The sequence below is a fragment of the Dama dama genome, chromosome 11, assembly GCF_033118175.1.
Source record: "Dama dama isolate Ldn47 chromosome 11, ASM3311817v1, whole genome shotgun sequence".
In the NCBI taxonomy this organism is placed as follows: Eukaryota; Metazoa; Chordata; class Mammalia; order Artiodactyla; family Cervidae; genus Dama; species Dama dama.
The window spans coordinates 87,658,998-87,681,938 of NC_083691.1; the positions used below are offsets into that span (position 1 = coordinate 87,658,998).

The 22,941-nt window shown below is 40.4% G+C and overlaps 1 protein-coding gene across 2 annotated transcripts in view; it reads right to left on the minus strand.

Annotated features, from left to right (window-relative positions):
• Positions 1–3,542: 3,542 nt before the first annotated feature.
• TTC27 (tetratricopeptide repeat domain 27) overlaps positions 3,543–22,941 on the minus strand; it is a 162,039-nt gene continuing 142,640 nt past the window's right edge. Inside the window, exons 17-21 of one of the 2 annotated variants that reach the window (XM_061155634.1) lie at positions 12,802–12,999; positions 11,404–11,515; positions 7,484–7,584; positions 6,242–6,303; positions 3,646–3,781 (exon numbers count right to left, since the gene is read on the minus strand). In XM_061155634.1, the coding sequence (XP_061011617.1) occupies positions 6,283–6,303; positions 7,484–7,584; positions 11,404–11,515; positions 12,802–12,999 (432 nt within the window). In that variant the 3' untranslated portion in view covers positions 3,646–3,781; positions 6,242–6,282. Of the gene's footprint in view, positions 3,782–6,241; positions 6,304–7,483; positions 7,585–11,403; positions 11,516–12,801; positions 13,000–22,941 lie in introns of both variants that reach the window. The other variant, XM_061155633.1, reaches the window with a different exon arrangement.

Consider the following 22,941-nt stretch of genomic DNA (forward strand, 5'->3'; position numbering starts at 1 on the left):
AGTTCACTTGTTGAAAACCGAGTGCAGCTACAATTATTATTAGGCCTTGGTCTGTGAAAGACTCTCTAAGAGTTAAAAGCAAGCCAGCACTACCTTTACCCCATAAGGGATTACTCTTTTATTGGCATAGTCTTGGGATTAGTGGAAATGTCTATCTAATGAATGCAGCTACTATATTTGAGCACATGCCTGAATAAGCTGCCTGTTGATTGAAACCTATCTATTTATAAGCACTTCTGCATGTTGTGAAAAAATCCATCTGTACCACCACAGCATGGCGCCCACCGTCTGAATAAAGGCTCTTTGCCATTTCACTACAGAGCCCGTTGAATGAACAGGCAGAAAGGAAGTGGGCTGCATCCACTTAGCAGGTTTTATTCCTCACTCTTGGCTAGTAAAGCAGAGTTACCTTATCTAAACAGCAATTTAGATGAATGGGGATGTTATACATACAGAAGTGGGGGGGGGGAATACTTTTCACAAGAATCACCTAGGGTTTTAACCTAGGAGACTTATCATGATTTGGATAAATGGTCACAAATAGCCCAAACTAGCCAAACTTCTGTTTATGTCACAGTGTTTGAATGTAGTCTGGAAAGTAGGTAGATTTACTACACATACTCGATACCATTTCTTCTTTACATTTCTGCTTTACATTTCTGTTATGTCAACAGAAACAAGTACAGCATGAAGAGAATAGCCTTGATACACAAATAAATCAAAGCAAGCTTTTGATGTTTGGGGTCTTCATTACTGTACTGAGGCTCCACTTGATGTAAGGCAAAGCTCTCCACCTCCACATGGGAACTTGTCCACTCTGGGATTCTGTAGTTCCGAATCTACTACTCTACTTCCCATCCCTCATCACACACCCCGTGGCTCTACGCTCCAGACATACCAACTCTCCAAGCTTCCTCAGTGTTGGGTTTGGGTGTAAAGAAGAGATTTCTTATTCCACTGGGGTTTATTTAACTCTTCTCCAATTAGGGTCCCCATTTACTATGCTTCTCTCATGGCTCAGAATCTGGTAAAGAATCTGCCTGCAATACAGGAGGCCCAGATCAATCCCTGGGTTGGGAAGCTCCTCTCGAGAAGGAAATGGCAACCACTCCGATATTCTTGTCTAGAGAAGCCCATGGACGGAGGAGCCTGTTGGGCTACAGTTCATGAGGTCGAAAAGAATCAGACACAACTGAGTCACTAACACACATTTCACTTTACTATACTGTCTTTTTGGAAAAAGGCTAACAAAAGATTTATTAAAATAAACACTAAATAACCCTAAATAATCTTAATAGACCACAGGTAATCGTTAACTAAGACTTCACAGAATTTCTCTCCTTGAAAAACTTTATATAAACAATGACAAGCAAACCTTCCAGGTATTGCACTGTTAGAAAGAGAAAACTGAAATCAGCTGACTACTGGAAGCCTTTTTCTGGCCTCAACATAGCAAGAGAATGCAGGATTTAGCAGTCTTTGAATTCCAGCTATTTCTCTTTCTAGAGTTTGTGACCTTTAGTTTCCTGGTGATATCGTAAACCTTGAGTACTTAAGTGAGACCTCAATAAGTATTATTCATACTGTGGGAACTCAATAAAGATCAGAGGATAATATCTATTATATTTTTTAGTTGACAAAACAAAAAAGTAATTCTGAAGACAAATGTATGAAGAATAAAAAACCAAAGCTGAAATGTACAATTTCATTTGGAAACAGCAAATATTTAAATCATAACAGCAATACAGAGCACCAAAGACCCTATAGGAAGTGAAATACAGCTGTTTAAACAGACGCTGTGTTACTGACTCTGCAGCTAGGTTAGTGCTATAAGTGATAGTAAGAACGTGATAGGAAGTGCTATTCTCACAACGCTTATTCTACAGATGGAAAAATCAAGTACCAGAGTGTTAAGTATCAAGCGTTAGGAGGTGGTAGAGACAAGCTTTTGTTAAAACCCAAGCTTGTCCTACTTTACCACAGTCACTCTCCCACCACCACCACATTTTCTTTAACTATGTTAAACATTCACTTAACATTCACTCACCTAGTAAGATTACTAAACAACTAATAGGTCTGTATCTTTAAAAGAAGGTACCTAATAGCTCTTTTGTGAAATGAGTCCAAGAAAAAAGAGGTGTAGGGCAGCTTCTGGAGATTTTGGCCCACTATAGCATCTGAGAACAGACTGGAAGAGAACAATCCTTTAGTGACTTGGTTAACGACAATTCTCAGTAACCAGTGCCATTCTACCTTGAACCCAAAGAAAGCAAACTGAGAACTAAAAATTTGGAAATTCCTCTTCAATCTTCTACTCAATTCCTGAAATCTTTACCCTTTTCAGTATTATTCTTCTATTGGGATTCATAGCTAGACACTAATAAAAAGGTTTTAATCTTAAAATCTCATTCCTTCTATCCAACCATCCATCTATCCACTTAATCCTCAATGGCTTCCATAAAAGGCACAAGTGGGCATTTAATGTTAACCCATGTTACTGCATCATTTTATTGTTCTTTTTCATAGTTACTGTGTCTCCTGTAAGAGAAACTGCTTTGAGACATATATCAACAGTTTTGTTTTGTTTTTTAACACCAATATGATACTAGAAAAGAGAAGCACGTGATTAAGGAAAAGAAGCACTGCTAAGCATTTATAATCAAAATTCACTGACGAAAGTTTCTTAAAGTTTCTTTTAATGTTCAGAATCTGTATTTTTAAATTTCCAAAGGCAGAAGAAAGGCACAAAGCAGTAAGGAATAGAAATTATTCACATTTTATAAATAAGAACATGGAAAATAGCAAGGGTCAATGACTTATGCATAGGACCGAACATTCAGCAACCAAAGCCAGGACTACAAATTCCTTACTACGGCTTTTGTAGTAAGATTATTAAATTCAGCTGCTGCCTTCAATATTTGTTTCCATAGACATTACTAAGAAAACATTTTACTTTGGCATTTTTGTAATATGGCACCATTTATAGCTGTCTTCACTCATCATAACCTTATTAAACAACCATATTTAAGGCTGGCAGTATACACAATGAGGGGGGTCAGTCTGGTTACTAGTGGCTAATGGTTGAGTCAAGATTTGAGTTATGTCATTTTTTCTCTCTCATTTTCCTGATTTAGAAGTTAAACCATACCCATAGTCCTAATTTAGCCAAGTCTGTATCTTTCTGACCCAAATACAAAATCTCAAGAAGTGTAAAGGTTTCCATCATCGAATGTACTCTTTTATCACTTTTGGATAATATACCAGCCAATCTAATGATCCCACAAACTTGCAGTGTGTGATTTTTTTTTTCCCTGTTTGGACTTTTTCCAGAGAATGATCTAATTCATTTTAGGCTGAGAGAGAATAAACTCCATGCTAAGAAGAAAACTACGTTTTCCCCCCTCTTTGTGCTGAAATACCTCAAGAATAATAAAAATAGTGAATTCAACTGTAATTAAGCCTAAACAAAGAGGAAAGAAACATTTTATTTAATGTATTTCACAAAGTTGAAGCATTTGGAAAAAATCACAAAAGCAAGGATGTTAGCCATATAAGAGAAATTTATTTAAAAAAATCAATATCTTGAGTTTCAGAGACACAGATATAAAAGAAATTCTGGAAAGTGAAACACCTTTTCCAGAAACTGTTCCCAGGATGGTCAATACTGATTTCGAAATTGGTTGCTTAGGTCTTGAAGCTCTGTCACTAAGGTGTCCATAGCTGCTATTTCATCACCTAATTCCCTGGAAATTTCTCCACTTGCCGCGTCTGTAAAAAGTTGCTGCAGCATAAAGAACAAAGCAGAACTATCAAAACAATGACCATCTCTTTAAAAAAACATAGACACAGAGTACAGAATTAAAATTCCCTTTGTATAATAAAACCACAACATTATAGCAGCAATAGTTGTGTTTGTTCCATTCACCATCCTAGAAATGAACAAGCTGCAACAGTGGATGAATCAAACAACATGCCTCAACTTGTAAATTTAAATGAGTTCTCCTCTTGGAAACAGTTATCTTGAATATTGATCTTATTATTCATTTGAATGTCATAAGATGGTTTTTGGATAAATAGACATTATTCATTTAAGCAAAACAAATCTATTCATTGTGCATACAAGCAAAACAAATACATTTTAGATTCAAGTTCATATAAATCATACTCTTTATGCTATTTGAAAATTATGGCTTAGGACTCAGAGGCCACAACAATCATCAAGACTGGGTAAAAACAAAAAAGTCCAGCACAATAAAACAAAAGTGAGCTCCTTCTGCAAAAGGAATTGCTTTGGGGTGGGGGAATATTGCAACATCCCTCAGTAACACCACCATGGCTGGCACATTTTGGAATGCCTTTCTAGGAACTGCCTGCTGAGTCAGTACAGGCACCCAGGACAACTAGCTTCAGTATTTTATGACCACATTGTGTGTGTGTGTGTTTTAATCAGAAATGTAATTTACTCAGCTTACCATCTATCTTTTTCATCATACTTAAGATTGTTTACAAAAATCAAACTTATTAAAATACGACTGTTTGCCACCACCACAGATGACGACAATCATTCTGACAGCTGAAGATGTTCTGAGTGAAGGCATCAGCACCATGATAAGCTTAGAATTTCTCACAGTGATTTATGGAGCATAGAGCTGTTTTGTAAAGCTTTGCCACATAACTGTGTAGTCACATCTTACACAGCATTTCACAACAGACTGACATACCAACCACTGCGATGTGATCAGTAGAAAAAACACCTCTGAGCAAAGTAACTTGGACTTAAGTGGCATATTTATTTTTACTAAGAATTACAGCACTTGCAAATCATCACAAATCTGCCTCACTTCCCTATAAAGTAAGGAGCAAGCAGAGAGGAAACTGAGGCTTAGGAAGAAAGAATAATTTGCTGAGGGTCCCATGGAGCATAAGTGGTGTATCCGCTCTGCCTCCAGGCTCTCTGGTATCCTCACCAACTGCCCTCATGCCACCGACCCCCCACCACCACCGCCCTGGCAGCAAATCTGGACAAGGATGGGGTGCTGAGGGTTGAGGAATTACCCTGTCCTGGCCGAACAAGAACTGGATGACTTTAGGTGAGTTTATAGGTTCTATCTAGGAGTTTATTTCCATGACGTGCCAGGCCTGGCAGGAAAGGACCAGAGATTAGTGCAAACCGAGCCTATTATTTAACACAGTCATCCTCAGTCATTTTCACTTTTTAAAGTGTTCTGGAAAAGTGTTCTTTAGGAAGGCAATTCTTTTTAGCAAATCCAATTTGTTACAAAGTAGAAAAGTAAAAATGATTTACTACAAAATCAGGGGCTCCCAAATATTATATGCAAAAAGGTGCTTTCAAAGGAGGTGTTGGGAAGCAATTTTTCCCATTTTTGGATAATCCAGTTGAGATCTAAGGAGAACAAATCTGTACATAGATGATGTTCTGAGGCCTCATTTTCAATGTTTCAAATTCCACGATATGAATGGATTGGACAGTACAGACAAGACTGTTTAAGTCAGGCTTCCCTGAGGCTCAGGGGAATAGAATCCGCCCACAAATGCAGGAGACAGGTTCAATCCCTCGTCCAGGAGGACCCCACATGCCGCAGAGCAACTAAGCCGATGCACTACAGCTGCTGAGCCTGTGCTCCAGAGCCCAGCAACCACAACTCCTAGAGCCCACAACGCTTCGCAACAAGAAAAGCCATTGCAGTAAGAAGCTTGAGCAGTGCAATTAGAGAGTGGCCCCCTACCCATTGCAACCAGAGGAAAGCGTGTGCATCAATGAAGACCCAGCGTGGCCAAAAGTAAATAAGTAAAATTACATTACAAAAAGACTACTTAAGTCATATATAAGTGTAGGTTTATGTAAAATTAATAAATTATAAGCTTTGCACAGAGAAAGAGAAACCTGTGAAGTACATTCTAAAGAAATAAACAATCATGGGTAAGTTGATGACCTCACCGAAGCTAGGAAACTGAGCTCTCGATTTGGGAATAAGAGTCATGAAAAAAGTTTACTACCTTGACCTTCTTTAAGAGAGCTCCTGGAGCTTTCTGAGAGACACATAATCTGAAGCTGTGCTGTCAAGCTGGGAGAAAATACAGTTCCCCCAGATTATAGAAACCTGGTTCCAGCAGCACAGTTAGGAAAGTGAGTTAATAATCTACAAAGAGGCAAAAATAATGCTCTGATATGAAAAGATCAAGCAATTAATGAAAATGCACCCTCTGGAAAGGTCTTTACCTGTGTCCAGAAGTGACCTTCACATGCCATGAATTTGGCTCTCAGAAGTGAGTTAAAATTAGCTGCAACCCAAGATTAAAAAGGGAAGGCAAACAAAGATTAGAAAAGAAAGTGCTAATTTGTACTAGAAGTTGTATTACTTCAAATTTTGTTCCCAAGGGTATACTCCAAATCTAGTTACATGTTAGAACTACCTGGGAAACTGAATACAGATTTCCCAGGCTCTGTCCCAGACCTGATCTGTCACAGGTAGAGATGTGGAGTCCACTCTACTCAAGAGCTCCCTCGATGACTCTCAGCTGTCCCCCTCCTAGCACTAGTTCACAGGGTGCTATTTGTAAACTGATAGCATATGTTTTAGTTGTCAAACCTGAGTTTGACATTTACTTTAACATTTTTGTCAAATCCATACATCACCTACTTAATATCTGTCTCTAAATCAATTTTTTTAAATAAAAGTATTTTTAAGGAAAATATTAGAATACTGTAAATAGAAAATAAGCAATAATATTCATGAAATTATAGATTTGATTGCTACTTACACTTTTTCTAATATGCACTGAAATAAATATATATTAAAATAACAACATTTACCCAAGTGCTACTAGTAGTATATATGCCACATTTTGGGAAAAAGTGATGTAAGTAGAAGAGCACTGTTTAATTTAAAGAAAGCATCAAGAGCTGGATTATAAATATTAATTTCAAAGACTCCTAAGTTACCCATGAGTAGGGTGGTTTATTCACTAGGTTAACGATCTCCTCACCAGCACAATCACCTGGTGCTAATACTAAAATATAATGGGAGGGACTCCCCTGGTGGTACAGTGGATAAGAATCTGCCTGCTAATACAGAGGACACAGGTTCAAACCCTGGTCCGGGAAAATTCCACTTGCCTCAGGGCAACGAACCCTGAGCTTGTGCTCTAGAGCCTGGGAGCCGCAACCTGTGAAGCCCGCGCACCTAGAATCCATGCTCCAGAACAAGGGAAGACACTGTAATGAGCAGCCAGCACACCACAACAAAGAACAGCCCCCACTCACTGCATGCAGAGAAAGCCCATGCCAAGTAACGCAGACCCAGCACAGCCAAAAATAAAATAAATAAACAAAATTTAAAAATAAAATAAAATGTGGGCCTAAAGTTATCCCTCATGTAAAGAACAGTTAAGAGCAGCTGGCTGACACCAAACCTTTTTTTTTTCCTGTGATAATTCTAAACAATTCACATTTCACCCTCACCTTTGCTTTAGATAATAAGCCCCGTAAATTGAGTCGAACTGAAGACAGCACTTGTATAGCCTCCTGGGGACTGGATTTGTTTTTACTGCATTTAATAGCCACTGGAAGATAAATACACGGAAAACATCCATTAAAAATTGATAATGATAATTTAAAGGCACAAAATCCAATTATTTCATTAGTATTTTATAGTAACAGACTTCAGAAATGCTTCTACATGGGAAGTTTTTATTTTGGTAAAAGGAAAATAAGTTATGTGCATAATTTCCCCTTTTATCCCTTAAAAAGGATCATTTATTGCTCAAAGGGGACTTTTGAGGAAAATGAGTATTTTTTGGTGAGTTACAGATTGTTGGGAATAGACTCTAAAAAAACAAAGAAGCACAGATTATTGAAATCAGGCAGACACACGATGCCCACAGAAAACAGAAACAGACACAGCTCATCTTAACATGGCTTCCCAAAGTACTGAGTCCCTAGTGGGGACTCACAATTGCCAATGACACCAGCCCAAGGAAGTGACATGCCAGATATTCACAGCTCAATTCTCACTGTATTTGCATATTGGGGGCTTGTGTCACCACTCTGGAAGAAGCGATGTCAACAACCCAGGTGCCTGCATTTCGGGAAGGTGAGCATGACCAGGCTCTCCAGTCGCCGAGTCACTCCTGGTAACCATTAGCACCGAGCAGGGGAGAAGACAGTCACTCATTCCAACAACTCTGCCTCCCGCATTCTGAGGAGCCCATTTTCCTTAAACTTGAAATTATGAACAGAGGCTATAACCCTTTCTAGCGGAAGGCCTGGCTATTAACACTTTGTAAGAACAAGTGAAGAGCTTTGTAAAAATTTAATGCTTCAGATTTCTCTTCCCTGGTGGCTCAGACGGTAAAGCGTCTGCCTGCAATGCGGGAGACCCGGGTTCGATCCCTGGGTTGGGAAGACCCCCTGGAGAAGGAAATGGCAATCCACTCCAGTACTCTTGCCTGGAAAATTCCATGGACTGAGGAGTCTGGTAGGCTACAGTCTATGGGGTCGCAAAGAGTCAGACACGACTGAGCAACTTCACTTCACTTCTTCAGATTTCTCCACTGACTCCTTGTTTCTGTTCCTGTAAATTATGCTCACTACAAACAGATCAATAACCAGAACCCATTTTAAAACTCCACGAAGCAGTGCAGCAACTGGTCTCCTCCGTACCGTGTATCTTAGAACAGGGATAGACAACAGATTTCTTACTGTATGTAAACTAGCAGAGGTTGTGTGTGCCTGGTAAAATAGGTTTGTCATTCATTAACACCTTCTATGGCATGAGCTATGTCTGGCATTCCTATTTCAAAATAAAAACAAGATTTTGAAAGGATGAATGGGAGTCAACAATGTCACACTCATTTTCAAAGGGCATAGGTTAACCTAGAGATATGGAGGATTATGATGTCTGTGTCCCGTAATAGAGGAAGGTTGTAACTACCATTAGTGAGATACTTGGGTTGTTTAGCACCTAGTAACATAACAAAAACAGCTGTGATTCTGTTTTCAATCCTTCATTGTCATTTTGAGAAAAACAAAATAGACAGCAAAGAGACAAACACTCTATTAGAGGCCTTCCTCAATCCTATTTTCAAGAGGCATTAGAGACGGAGAGACAGAGAGAGAGAGAGAGAGAGAAATAACCTGCTGTTTCAAATCATCAGTAAATCCAAGACAGCTATGCTTCCTCCAGGCAGACTGTAGTTAAAATGCATAACTATGATTTTAAAAGTTCCTGGATGGCAAAGAAGGGATGAACTTTTGCCCACCCTTTCCCAGAAAACAGAACACCCTCCAGACAGAACAATGGGTACACAATGACAACATTGTTACAGAAGGGTCTCCAACCCTATGTGGAAACCCTTACCAAGCTTTCTGGAGCACATGTCTATTCTTCAAAATAACAACCTGAAAAGGAATAAATCATATGGAGATTTTTTTAAAATGTCATATTTCCTTTTCCAGAATTGGGTGAGGTGGAGCACAGTGATCGGGAGAAAGATAAAAAAAAGAGAACAGAAATAACAGAGAAACTCAGCTTATTCTTCCATGGAGCATGGCTACACCAGAGCAACACAGACAAGGTTAAGATTTATCTTTATAAATCTAAAATATCACTAGAAATGAAAGCTGAGCATCCACTCAGGTATGCTTAAAATGCCATAAGGAGCACAAACACATAATTCATTCAAGTCAAAGGGAAACTTAAAAGAAAAGACACTTATTTTTCTCAAAGTATTTCTCAGAAGGAGAAACAAGGGTACCAAAAATAGTTTGAAATCAATTTTAAGGTGCAAAATAAAGATTTTTTTTTCCTGGAGTACTTCTTTAACCTGCTTATTTATACTTGACAGGTTTAATACTACCACTTAGTGATTACAGAAAATACCTTGGGCGTTGACTGATACAGAACCTGCTGTTCACAGAAATGCTCAGGGTTGGCAAGTTGAAATAGCTCAGATAAGTTCTTCAAAATAAACTGCACCCTGCTCTAACTGTGTAGATAAAACACCTTAGCATGGGTCCTCCAAAAAGTCCGGATCCACAGAGGCCAAAGGCCTTTGAACTTTTAAAGAATGAACTCCACCTGAGCCCACCTACCCTGAGGCCAGCACAAGCTTTGTAAATTCCAGCCACCCCTGACCCTCCTTCCACTGGCCTGTCAGAAAGTATCTCAACCTTTTCTACACTGAGTTTCAGCTACACAGAGTCTAACTTCTACCTTATCTGTCAAGGGGTGGGTGGCCCAGGAAATTAGATATTTATATCCTTTTGTCAATGACAAGTAAAATTATTAACTACTAAGCCCATTTCTAAACTGTTTGAACATTCTGTAACTTTTTTCAAGGCAAAGTTAAGCTTTATTCTTGCTCATTTTTTTCCTTTTTAGTTTTGAGTCCCTTATCACCCAACTCAGATCCTCTACTATAGAAAGAATAGGGTGGGGGGTGAGGAGGTAAGGGATTAACATTTAAACCATGTGTAAGATACTATTAAGTGTTTCAATATGCTTTTACTTATTTTTCGTAACAACCATAGGTATTATTCCCATTTTCACGACAAGGGAACTAAGGGTCAGAGAAGGTAAGTAATGGTGACCCCAAGTCACCGAGTTAGCATGTGGTAGAGCTGGTCCTGGAGCTCAGAGCCCCTGAGTCCAAAGGTCTGCCCTTTATATTGCCCCTTGCTGCACCCTATTTGTGGCAATTATTAGTTGCAGAAGTTACAGGAGGACTTTAGGATAGATTCACAGTCCTTGTGATTCACTCCTTGACAGTGTGGCTTCATTATTTTATTTGAATTGCATGCCCAGGGCATCACATGCCTATGTTCAAACATAAATGTAAAAGTGCATTATTGCCTGTAACTATTGTACTTTTCATTAATGCAAATAATTAAAAGCAGCCTTTATCTGGAATATCTTTCCCTAATCGGCATACAATTTTCTAGGTAAGGTTACTTCTCCCCTCAAATACCACACATTAAAATACAGCGCTATGCACTCCAGTAATCTATGTACTCTTATTAATATTTTCATTTACAAAAGAGGAATATGAGTCAAGGAAAGTTCAGATTTTCTTACTACTACATCATCAACGCGGGAGGTTACTTCCGTGTGAAGATTAAACACAGTTGTAAAGGTATTTCCTATCCATCTGTCACTTATTCAAACACTATTTAAGCCTCTAGCCTAATTTTTCTCCTTGTTCTAGGGTGCCTACTATATAATAGTTAATCTATAAATGCTTGCTGAATTAACTACAAAAATTCTAATACAATGAAGTAATCTGAAATTATCTGAAGTGGAATTTCGCTTTTGACTAATATGTTTTCCTATCAGTAGAAATACATTAAAATATACCATGGATATCAAACGTTACATCAAATACCATGTGCAAGTCCTAAGGCTCTTTGAACCACTTCCTTAAATGACGTAATATTTTTCTCCCAACAACTGGACTGTGTGTCACACTTGTATGCCTTAGAGAGATACTGGAACGCCTGAGGAAAGAAAAAGAACAGCATTCAGAACAACAAGCAGAATTCACATTTCAAACTCTGCTTCCTGGAAGTCATATGGAACTAATTCCAGCTGAAAAGCCAGCCTCTGGGTTATGCAGCACAGTCTCAGCATTATTCTCATCAAAGAAGGGATACAGATGCACATCCAACAGCAACAAACAGTTAAATCAAACGGGCAGGTCTGAATGGAGACACTTCCCTCCAAAAATTAAAAGGCTGGGTTTGCAAATCTATAAGAAGTATACACATTTCCCTGGCATTTGTAAACATCAGCTTAAGAGACCAGTTAAGAGAACAAGGTGTGAACTTGGTGAAAACTGTGGGATTACTGGCAGGTGGGTAACGACACAGATGCTTAAAACAACTCTCTTTTACAACCTCCCCACCCTTGAGGGAGAAATCACAGATCAGAGAATTCAGAGTATCCTTAATGCTGCATATGCAAGAGAGGACAGAATTCAAGAATGGAAGGACGGAAAGCAGGAGTGTGTGCACACATGCGTGTGAGTATGTATTCTCCAGGCAGACAAGACTTTGCTGGAAGCCAGCTGGGTGGACACAAAGGGGGAGAGAACAGCTAAGAATCCCACAGATTAGCTGTACTGTGGCAAATTCCAAACTTATACAAGTACATTTGATTTGTTGTGGATGTTTTGAAAAGAACACAAAACATTTAGTATTCCAACCTTGGAAACTCTGGAGGCCCCTTTTACATTCTAAGATAAGAAGCTGAAGGCATAACTTGAACGTAACTGGTGTTCCACTGCACTTGCAAGAAAGGGGCAGGGCAACCTTTGTAAAACATTTATGTTTAGACTTTAAAAGCTCCTCTCCGATAGTCTTATCGAGGTCCTTTTTCTTTCTCCTTTTCATAGTCTCCAACTCAGATTTAAACACTCCTTTGTCCTTGTACCAACTACCTTAGTCTTCAGCAAGAAGCCTGCAGAAAGGGGTGTGGAGTAAATAACGAGAACCAGCTGTTCATGGCTTGCAAGGAAAGCAGGTTAAAGAGACCCTTTTTGGGAAACAGAGAACAATTATTTAAGAAAAACTCATGGAAAGAAAAAAGATGAATGTTTACACATCCTAGCCTGTCCAGAATTGAGGGTGCTTATGTTAAAAGACTCTGCATCACAACTGAAAATATGAGCATATTAATCTTATCTTTCAAATCATTAGTCTCCCTCCAACCATCAAAAAAGCAGATTCACCATGTCTGTGTTCAAATAGAAGGTAAGAGCCCCAGAGGACTGGGAAGGACTCACCTTTTCATTTTCATCAGGCTTGTCACTCTGCCCGTTTCCATACACTTGGGCATACAGCCTCCAGATTTCTCCATCATTCGTCACTCTTGAAGTCACTCTGCCAAATAACTCCTGCAGCTTTCCTCTGAGGCCAGTTGCAACATCGCCACTATGATCAGCCATCCCATCCATCACTGCCCTGACCAGGATTTTAAGGACCTTAAAAAACACACAGGAGAAGCTGGTAAGCTAGAAACAAGCAAACAATAACAAAAAACAAAGGGCCACCCTCACCACCAACAATGGCGACAGTGAAAACCAAGTCAGGCCTGTAAGAGTGTCACTCTGCCACTTTTAAAGAGTGAAAAACAAGATGAGCCCATCCGGAACCACTGTCTGGCATCACAGACAGTGATCTGACCTCTCCTGGTGTCCCCTTTTCAGGCTCCTTGGAGGGCCCTGCTTCACAGGGCCCTAGGCTCCGCGCACCTCTCTTCTCACTCTGGGGGTCCTCTCCGAATGATCTGACCCACGCCGGTAGCTGCAAACACACCGTGACCAAGTATCTACCCAACACTGTGGGTGCAGTGCCAGCCCAGCTGCCTTCCAGACAGAGCCCCCGGAATGTGCACCTCAATATTTACCAGATGCGTCCCATCAACATCTCACCCTCCATCATTCTAAAGGGGAACCTAGATCCCAGATCCCTCTTCCTCCTGTACTCTCAGAGCCAGCACCCTGAGCACCAACCTAGATTCTCTTCTCTCCTGGTTGGACCACACGTAACCGATTTGACTCAACACTCCTCAGTTCAGTTCAATCACATCTGATTCTTTGTGACTCCATGGACTGCAGCACGCCAGGCTTCCCTGTCCATCACCAACTCCCAGAGCTTGCTCAAATTCATGTCCATTGAGTCAGTGATGCCATCCATGAGTCCTAAATCTAGCTTCTTTTCCTTTATGTTGGCCTCACTATTTTCCACCCAGATCACAGAGATAACGCTCAGAATTAGAATTCTGCTTAAAGTGGTCCTGGCCCTTTCTCACTGTTGAATGATACACTACCAATGCATTTGCCTCAAGCATGCAGGCTACCCAGAAAGTATCTCTTGTCCTTCCAACTACCCCAGTTCCATTCACCATTTGGCAACTTCTTGGCCATCTCACTTTCATTAGTCTTCACACATTCCACCCCAGATACTCTGAATGCTGACAGAGGAAATAAGTGGGCGTAACCCACTGCAGGTTACACCGCTACGACAAGGTACAGCTATACTGGGCCGTGTATCTCAAGGGCTCCCTGGAAGCACAGAAAGTGCATCCTCAATGACCCACCCTTGTGACAGGAGGCCAGCAAAGACACATGGATCTACCTGAAGAACCAGCTCAAGGAGAGTACCCTCAGACCTTGCGACTCGGTGTGGCCCCTGGACTGACGGCAGCGGCACCACCCAGGAGCCTGCTGTAAATGCAGAATCCTGGATGAGATGCTGCTCCATCTCAGATTGAGATTCTGCATTTCTAACGTGCTCCCACGTGGTGGTGATGCTGACGGTCCACAGATCACACACTCGTCTGAGTGGCAAGGTTCCATCTTTATCCTTACTCTGAACTTCAAGGAGAGGACCGTGTCCATCAACTTGTGTCCCTGATGTCCAACATCGTGTCTGGCGCACAGTACTGATGCAATAAACGACTCCTGCCTGAAAGAAGGACTGCACGAACACACCTCTTTCAGAGAAGAGTTGCTAAGAAAAATGCAACCGACACCTTGCTCTGTCTCCCTGCAGAGCATTCTGATCCAGACGTGAGATGCAGCCAAGGAATCACGGCCCTTCTGGCCCGTGAACACTGTTAGGAATGTGAGCTCAGACTCATGGTGCTAATTACATCCAGGGATACAAGTGGACGGGAGAACACTCAATTGTACTTTTTTTTCTTTTGTGACAGACAAGGTGAATTATCTCTGCCCATAAATTCACATTATAATTCAACATGTACAGTTTTAAATCTGAAAGTAATGAAATTGATATTACAGCCCCACTCATGGTTTTAAGCCTGAAAGTCACAATGCAGGAGAAATGGTATGAATGTGCACTACCTGTTTCAAGTACATGTTCTGTAAACATTTCAAGTATTAACATACTTCGAAAGAGATGGTCTAGTGAAACAATTACTAAGCTGGCCAAGTGGAGCATACTAAAGCAGTAAAATTCTTTGCTTTTTCTGGGCTCTCACAGTTGGCCCGACATCCCATCTACTCACTTTAGCCATGATGAGTAGCCAAGGGGGAAGAGAAATCTTACTCTTCCTGCCAATTAAAATGGAGCTGTAGTGCTGGTGTTTGAGAGCGGAAAAGTTGGTAAAGAGAGTGTGTGTGTGTATTTGTGGGTGCATAAAGGGAACTGTAAAACGGCAAGGAGGTACAGTGCCTCTGCTGGGGTCAGGGTGCAGACACCAGACACACCTCTACCCAATTCACATGCAGATTCCATCAGGAGAGAGGTCCTGAAGAGAAGGCAAGACAACACCAAGTTTGTTTTTATACTCTCTGATGTTCTGTGATTAAACAGCTGGATCTGGCCCTGAGGAGAGAGTTCCATATGGAGGAATAGATAGCAGTCACACGTGGCCCTGGCAGATACTGCTTAAAGAGACTGTGTGGGGTAAGAATCACACCGAGGATGGAGTCTTAAAGGAAAACACCGTTTAAGAGGAGGAGAGATGAATGGAGGTCTGTGCACTAAGGAAGGATGGCAGCAAGTGATGTCATGGAAACCAGGGAAGGAGAAAGTAACAAGGAGAGTACATCCACAAAAGATCAGGACTGGAAGACTGTGGATTGGCAAGTTCGAGGGTGAGTGACCATCCAGAGCTAAAGCCAAAAAAGGGAGGGCAGTAGAGATGAGGATTTAAGACAAGAGGCTCACAGAGAATCACGTGAAAACCAACACAAGCATTAATGCCAATAAAAACGAAAAGCAAACAGTACCCCTCGATCACAGAATTCTGTAATATCCATTTTGAATATAATTGGCACAGACATACAATGCTAATAGAAAATATTCACGTAACCAAAATTTTAGTGTAAATATATTGGGAAGAAATGGAATAGAAATGCCAATATAAGAGAATTAAGTCCTTATTTACTGTAAATGAGGAGGTCAACTGATAATACCTAAAATTGGGTTAACAAAAATAGCCATATATAGTTATTATTATTATGAAATATGGAAATGTGCAAATGGCGAAAGAATCCTAGAGGGCTTCTCCCCTCTGGCAAGAAGTATGGGGGGGGGCGTCAGCGGATCAGGAAACTGCTGCACTTTGCCGTTTATCTTACACCACGACTTAACTTGTAAAAACTGTGTTATTTTAAAAATACAAAAATTTTATTTAAAAAGAGAGAAAAAGAATAAATATATTCAAAAACTGGCAAATAGGAAACAAAGAATGACAGCACATAAAAATATTCATTTTTAAAAGGGGACCGTGTGGGCTTTGGGATGCTGGCGATGTCCTAACTCACACGCTGGGGGTGGGTTACCAGGTGTGTTCCCTTCATGAAAACTCGTGTTTACTTATGATCTGTATACTTTTCTACATTTTCACTATTTGAATAAAAGTAAATTAAAAAGGTATTTCCTGCAATTAAGGAAGTCCCATAAACTGAAGGAAAAAAGTGAGTTATTAAAATACATTAACAAATGGAGCTAATATGTAATCTTAAAAAGTGTGATAAAATTTTTTTTAAAAAACAGTGCTATAATTTACCAGTTAATATCACCATTTTTCCTCTCTTTAACTGTTAAGTGAGAAAAATCACAGTCTCGTTATCCAGATTGACTACAAAAATAGTAACATATATTTAAACCTTCTTTAGAAAATAGGTATTTTTAACTCAAAAAAACAAAAGATCTTGCACTAGGATTTCTTTGATAAAATGAATCACCAAAGACTATGATTTTCTCCTGGGCAGTCCATAAAGTGTACCTGCATTACAGTCCTTTGCATCAAAAGTGAAAAAAAAAAAAAAATCCAACTTTTTAAACAGATAAATGTTTTTATCTACTGTTAACTGGTAAAAATTTGATTACTGAACCCATCAGTTACAGTTAAAATGATAAATTACTAAGTATGTAGTAACAGGCTGAAGGGTAGAACAGTTTAACAGTTTAAGAATTTAGAGGTAATTCTTAGGGAAATAAATAGGATCTAAGATATGGGCACTTGGATGGGTTGCACATGTGGAATAAGATGAGGACAAAGAAGTTTTAAGTCCAAAGTAATGGACATGCCATCTGCCTAAAACCAAGTGTTCAAGAACAGCTAGATCTAGAGTAGAGAGAAAGACAGACATAGTCAGTTGCTGAAGTCCACCATGAACATGGGGAATGGCAGAGATTTTTGGAATCATGAGCTTTAATGAGGATAAAGAGAAGACAACAATGATAGTAGATAATGTTCATATATATATATAGTTCTTTTACATTGGAAAGATTTGTTCTTTTATGAAATATATATATGAATATTATCTACTATCACTGTTGTCTTCTCTTTATATATATACATTCATATATATATATATAAATATATATATATATATATATATATTCATATATATATATATAAATATAAATATATATATATATATATATATATATATATATATATATGACCCTTCCTGTGAGCCAGGAGCTCTATGAACACAATCCTCCTAACAACTCTAGGGGGAAGGTGCTCTTGTTATTTGTATTCTGCAGATAAAGAAACTGGAGCACAGAGAAGTAAAGTAACTTGTCCAACGTCACACAGCTAAGGGAAGGCAGAGGTGGATTTGAAGCTGCAGCTCACGTTCCAGCTCTTGCTCTCAAGCACCTGCTGTATTAAGTTATAAAGGAAACGTCCTTATTCCTCTGCTGTTCCTTCCTTTCTAATAAGTTCTTTTACATTGGAAAGATTTGCTCTTTTATGAAATATGCATGCCAGTAACTTTGATCATTTCATTATCCTTTCTTTGCCAAATCTTGAATCAACCAAAACCCAGACAGGTTTTTGTAGCTTTTTAACTTAAAAATTTCTCCAAGACACTGGAGCTAATAAAAAATAAAAAGAGAAAATAAAATTCCCAAACACAAGCACTACTAATTTGCCATTAATTTCTCTCTAGTTTCTTTGCTCTGCATAAAAGTTTTAATACTAATACTATGTAAACTATTTTGTTTTTCACTTAACGCCATGTCACAGAATTTTTTCACGTTTTCACATATTCTTTAGACAGATCATTTTCATAGATTCCAAGTCTCCCACTGGGAGGCACGAATGGTAAGGAATCCATCCGCCAATGCCGGCGATGCAAGAGGATGGATTCAATCTCTGGGCTGGGGAGACCCCCTGAAGTAGGAAATGGCAACCCACTCCAGTATGCTTGCCTGGAAAATTCCATGGACAGAGAATGCTGGTGGACTACAGTCCACGGAGTCACAAATTGTCAAGCACGACTGAACACACACAACAACAAACAACTGCAGTTGGGCTGTTCCTGTGCGCTGCCATTGCCGTTATTACCGCAACATTTCACTGCCTATCTTTGTGCCTGAAGATCTTTCTCATACTGAAGCTTCTCTGGGTTAGAATTCCAGGGACAGAACTACGGAATCAAGGGAATGAACAATTTAAGACTCTAGAGATAAGCTGGATACTTTCAAAAAGGAATAAATCAAATTCAGATGTCCATTAGTAGTATATGAAAATGTGTCATTTCATTGCATATCACCAGTACTGGGTTTGTGTGTATGATATTTTGTTCCACTAAAGATATATGCAGCTATTATTCTAGTTTTACTTTTATTATGTGAATTTAAATCTCTTTCTAAATGTTTGTTGAGTAAATATATTTCCTTTTTAAGATGTTTAAATTATTTCTTAATTTGTATGGAACTCGTTTTCCAATGTGGAAACAGTTTTACTGTTCATCTGCATATGGAGATTACACAGACTACAAGCTGATGCACTAACACATTGCTAGCCTCTTTTTCTAAACCCCAATTCTGTACGCTGCTGGGAAAAAAGAGAAAGTTGATGAATCTGAAAAAGTAAGAGCAAACACGTGGGAAATCCTGGAGAGACAGAGATTGGCTGGGTCCTGGTTTGGTGGAGAAGAGCAGTCCAGGGTGGAAAAGTACGAGGTGCCAAGGCTCACAGATGGCCTGGGAGCCTGGGAAAAGCTTTTTGGTTGTCCTCTCTTTTCCTTCCACACACTACTCCATGGGCCACTTGCCACCAATATGGAGAGACCAAAATACAACAGCGCCAGCCCAGTGTAAGCCAGGGGCCAGGCAAGTATAGCAGGTCAGCCCCCAACCTGTTGAGGTTGGATGGCAACTCAGGAAGACGGGCACTGGAAGAAAGCAGCGCCTGGCAGAGATCAGAAAGGTTTCCTGAGGAGCCAGGCCACTTGGGCGGTGGCGGTGGCAGTGGTGGTGGTGATGGGAGGGGGCAGCGGCAAAGTATCTCTAGGAGATGAGTTCCCCTCACCAGGAGAGGCACAATCTGGTCCCGGGCTTGCTTTAGGCCCTCCCACCAAGTACACATTACCAGTCGAAGAGCCAATATCTCCAGCGGAGGATGAGCCAATAGGGACAAAATCAGACATCTAAAAAGTGCAGCCGAAATGAAAGAAACACATTGAACAGCCTATATGAAAAGAATTAAAGGGGCATAGGGAGGAAAACTTGTTTTCATAATACATACCCTCAGGAAGATGAGAGGGAAAACCAAGGGAGATCCCCTGGGCAGCAGTATAAATGGGGAAGGAAAAGTGTCAGGACTGAGCCTGGGGTTGCTCACAGGGAAGGAAAGGCGAGAACAATCCTGCAAAGGGGATGAGCAAGCTGCAGCTGGTGGCCTAAGAGCGGTGACATTCTGGAAGCTAGCTAAAGAAAGTGCTGGAAGAAGGATGAGGGATCAACTGTGCTAAGTGCCACAGACAGGCTGAGACACCAGAGGGCTGAGGGACGGGACATGGACACTGCGGCAAGATGCTTCTCCCAAGGGGTCAGTCCTGAAGAGCAGCAGAGACGTGGGCTGGGGATTAGGGGTGGGGGACGGAGCATAAATTATTTGTGCACAGCTTGGAAACACTGAGAACTTTCCAAAACAAGTGCAGTGATAAATACATTTGTAATACAACATAGCTGTAGGGGAAATTTTAACCCATGGTGATCATAAGAGAAGGTCCACTTGCCTTTTTATCTGAAAACTAATCCTAATACTCTACCCCAAGGATCATTCTTTATTTAGTCTGTGGTTTTTTCTGGGGGTTCTGGACACCCTTGTGGATCTGATTGAGAGTTTTGAAACCTCTACCCAGAAGAGGTAATGACAAAGCCACATACACAATTTTTTTTTCCCCATGATATTTAGGGTAATCTCACAATCTTCTGAAGCCTAATAATAGATCCTTCTTAGAAATTCTAATTCATCCAAGATGGCCTGGGATTTTAGTCTTATCTCTCAGTACAGCAAATGACTCAGTAAGTGCATTTCTCTGAAAAGCTTTCTTAAGTTTTCTATCAGCTCTCTCCTTCTTCTTATCCCTCTGTCACTTTCAGATGTTCACATCTCTGGTACTGTGTTAAGTGAGGCCTTCGTGAGACTAGCTGAGGTATCGCCGGCATTCTCTAGAGGGTGCCTCTGTGCATGCTGCCTCTGCTTCCACCAAAGCTCCCAGTGAGGTGTGCACTGGACACATCCCCTTACCTCTACCAGCCCCGCTACTCTCAAAGCCACTGCTTTCCCTCTGAAAAGGAACGCAAAAGTTGTGTGTGTGTGGGGGGGTCAAATACTCACCCCAGATTCATGTCGTAACAGAACCTCAGGATGTGAACTCATTTGGAAATAGTTAATAGTAATAGTTAGGATTAAGTCATACTAGATTAATGTGGGCCCTAAATCCAAAGACTAATGTTCTTATAAGAAAAGAAGATGACACATAGAGACACAGGGAAGGAGATGAAGTAGGTGAAGAGGGAAACAGAGATTAGAATTACATTGTCACAAGCCAAGGAATGCCAGGAACCCCCAGAAGCTGGAAGAGGCAAGGAAGGTTCTTCCCTGGATCCTTTAGAGGGGGCATGGCCCAGCCAACACCTTGATTTCAATCTTCTAGCTCTAGAACTGAAGAGAATAGATTTCTGTTGTTTGAAGAAACTAAGTTTGTAGTAATTTGACATAGCAGCCCCAGGTAACGAATCCAGCAGTCTTACCTAGAAAGACCGAGGCAACACCGAGAACACTCAGACAAATGCCTCCTGGACACTTAACTGGCTTCTACTAATCCTCCTCCCATTTCAGTTCAGGAAGCACTAAATGAACAGCTGTCACGTCTCAGCCTGTCTCCACTCAGTACGGTGACGTCCAGCCCTCTCATTGTTTCTGTCCAGTCAATAAGTCATGTCCAGTTCTTTGCGACCCATGGACTGCAGCACACCAGGCTTCCCGGCCTTCATTATCTCCTGGAGTTTGCTCAAACTCATGCCCATTGATTCGGTGATGCCATCCAACCATCTCATTCTCTGTTGCCCCCTTCTCCTTGCTTCATATGTAGAAGTTTTCAATTCAAATCTCTCCATATTTGCCTTAATGGGGTATGACTTGTGTGTCCTGCATGATGATATAGAACGTTTTCTCTACCCCCAAGCTTATAAAAATATTTTCCATCAAGTGCTTTTATGGTTTTACATCTTCCGTAACAGTAATGATGATAAGGATGATGATGGCAGCTATACTTAAACAGCACTTGTATGGGCCAGGTGATATTCTCTGCCCTCTTCATACAGCTATTTAGTTAATCCTCACAGCAGTCCTGTGAGGTACTAATATCATCCCTATTTCATGAAAGTGAAGAACCAAGTGGTTTGTAACTAGCTCAGGTCATATAGCTGGTAGCTGGTGGAGGGAGCCTGGAAGCCCAGAATTTATGTTCTTACCTACAACATCACCCTGCTTCTCAAGGCATTTCAATTTAAATATTTTAACCAACTACTTGAATTTATTTCGGTTTAAGGAGTGAAGCAGAGCTTTCATTCTGAGTCCCAAATGCTTGGCCAACTATTTCAATGCATATTGAGTATTTTATTTTATCCCACAGATTTAAAATGCCATCCTTATCATGAACTAAATTCTCATACTTTCTTGAGTGTTTCTGAACCCTCTATCCTGTTTCATTTCATTCCTGTAGCAGATGTTAACTCTTTATATAATAAGGATATTATTAGCTTTTTATCTTTCCTACTTGTTACAAATATTTTGTCACATATTTTTTTCATGAAGTCATAAAAATTCCTTCAAGTTTTCTTTTCTTGCTTCAAAGTTCAGGAAATTTGGTAGGTACTCACTTGTATTCCTAGTTTTTCTAGGAGATGAAAAAATATTTAGCATATATTTAGCCCATTTGGAATTCATTTGGTGTATCATAAAATAATCCAAGTATATTTTTTGAGCCTGGATGTTTAGAGGGATTTCTCTTTAATTAGTATAAATAGCCCTGCAGTCCCTCACTTCCTAACTAAACCAATGCCACGCAACCAACTCTATGTCATGACTTCTAAATCCCTAACCCCCAACTCCAGTCATTTCAGTGATGAGGCACTTTTCTTTGCATTCTCTTTCCTAAGCCTATTTCTCACATCATGTACCACGGAATGCAGCAAGTAGTGTGTGACTGTGGGGAACCACCACCAGCCCCTGAAGAGAGGTGCAATTTTCTCACCTGGAGTAGCAGTGATCCTAATCTCCACAAAGAAGAAAGCTTAACTATTCTCTTCCCCAACACTAACCTTGAGGTCCTTGGCCAAGTCTCCCTAAAACATCAGCCAAAAGCACAAGGCGTTGGTCCTCTGAATCCTGGAGGTCTTCACAGCAGGAAGGAACAGGATTGCCTCGGGTCCAGTTACAAACACTTCCAGGAGGGCTGGAGGCCAGAAATGAAGCCATTTCCGCCTCCCGGCTTGGCCACGTCCCCGCTCCACTTGGAGCTCTCTAAAGAACTTGCTCTGCTTCCTGGCCTGATAACCCTGACCCTTGGCTTCCCCACACCTCAGTTATCACAGAGAGGTAGGCAGCTTAACATTGTCTTTTTCACTCTTTCAGCAAAAGA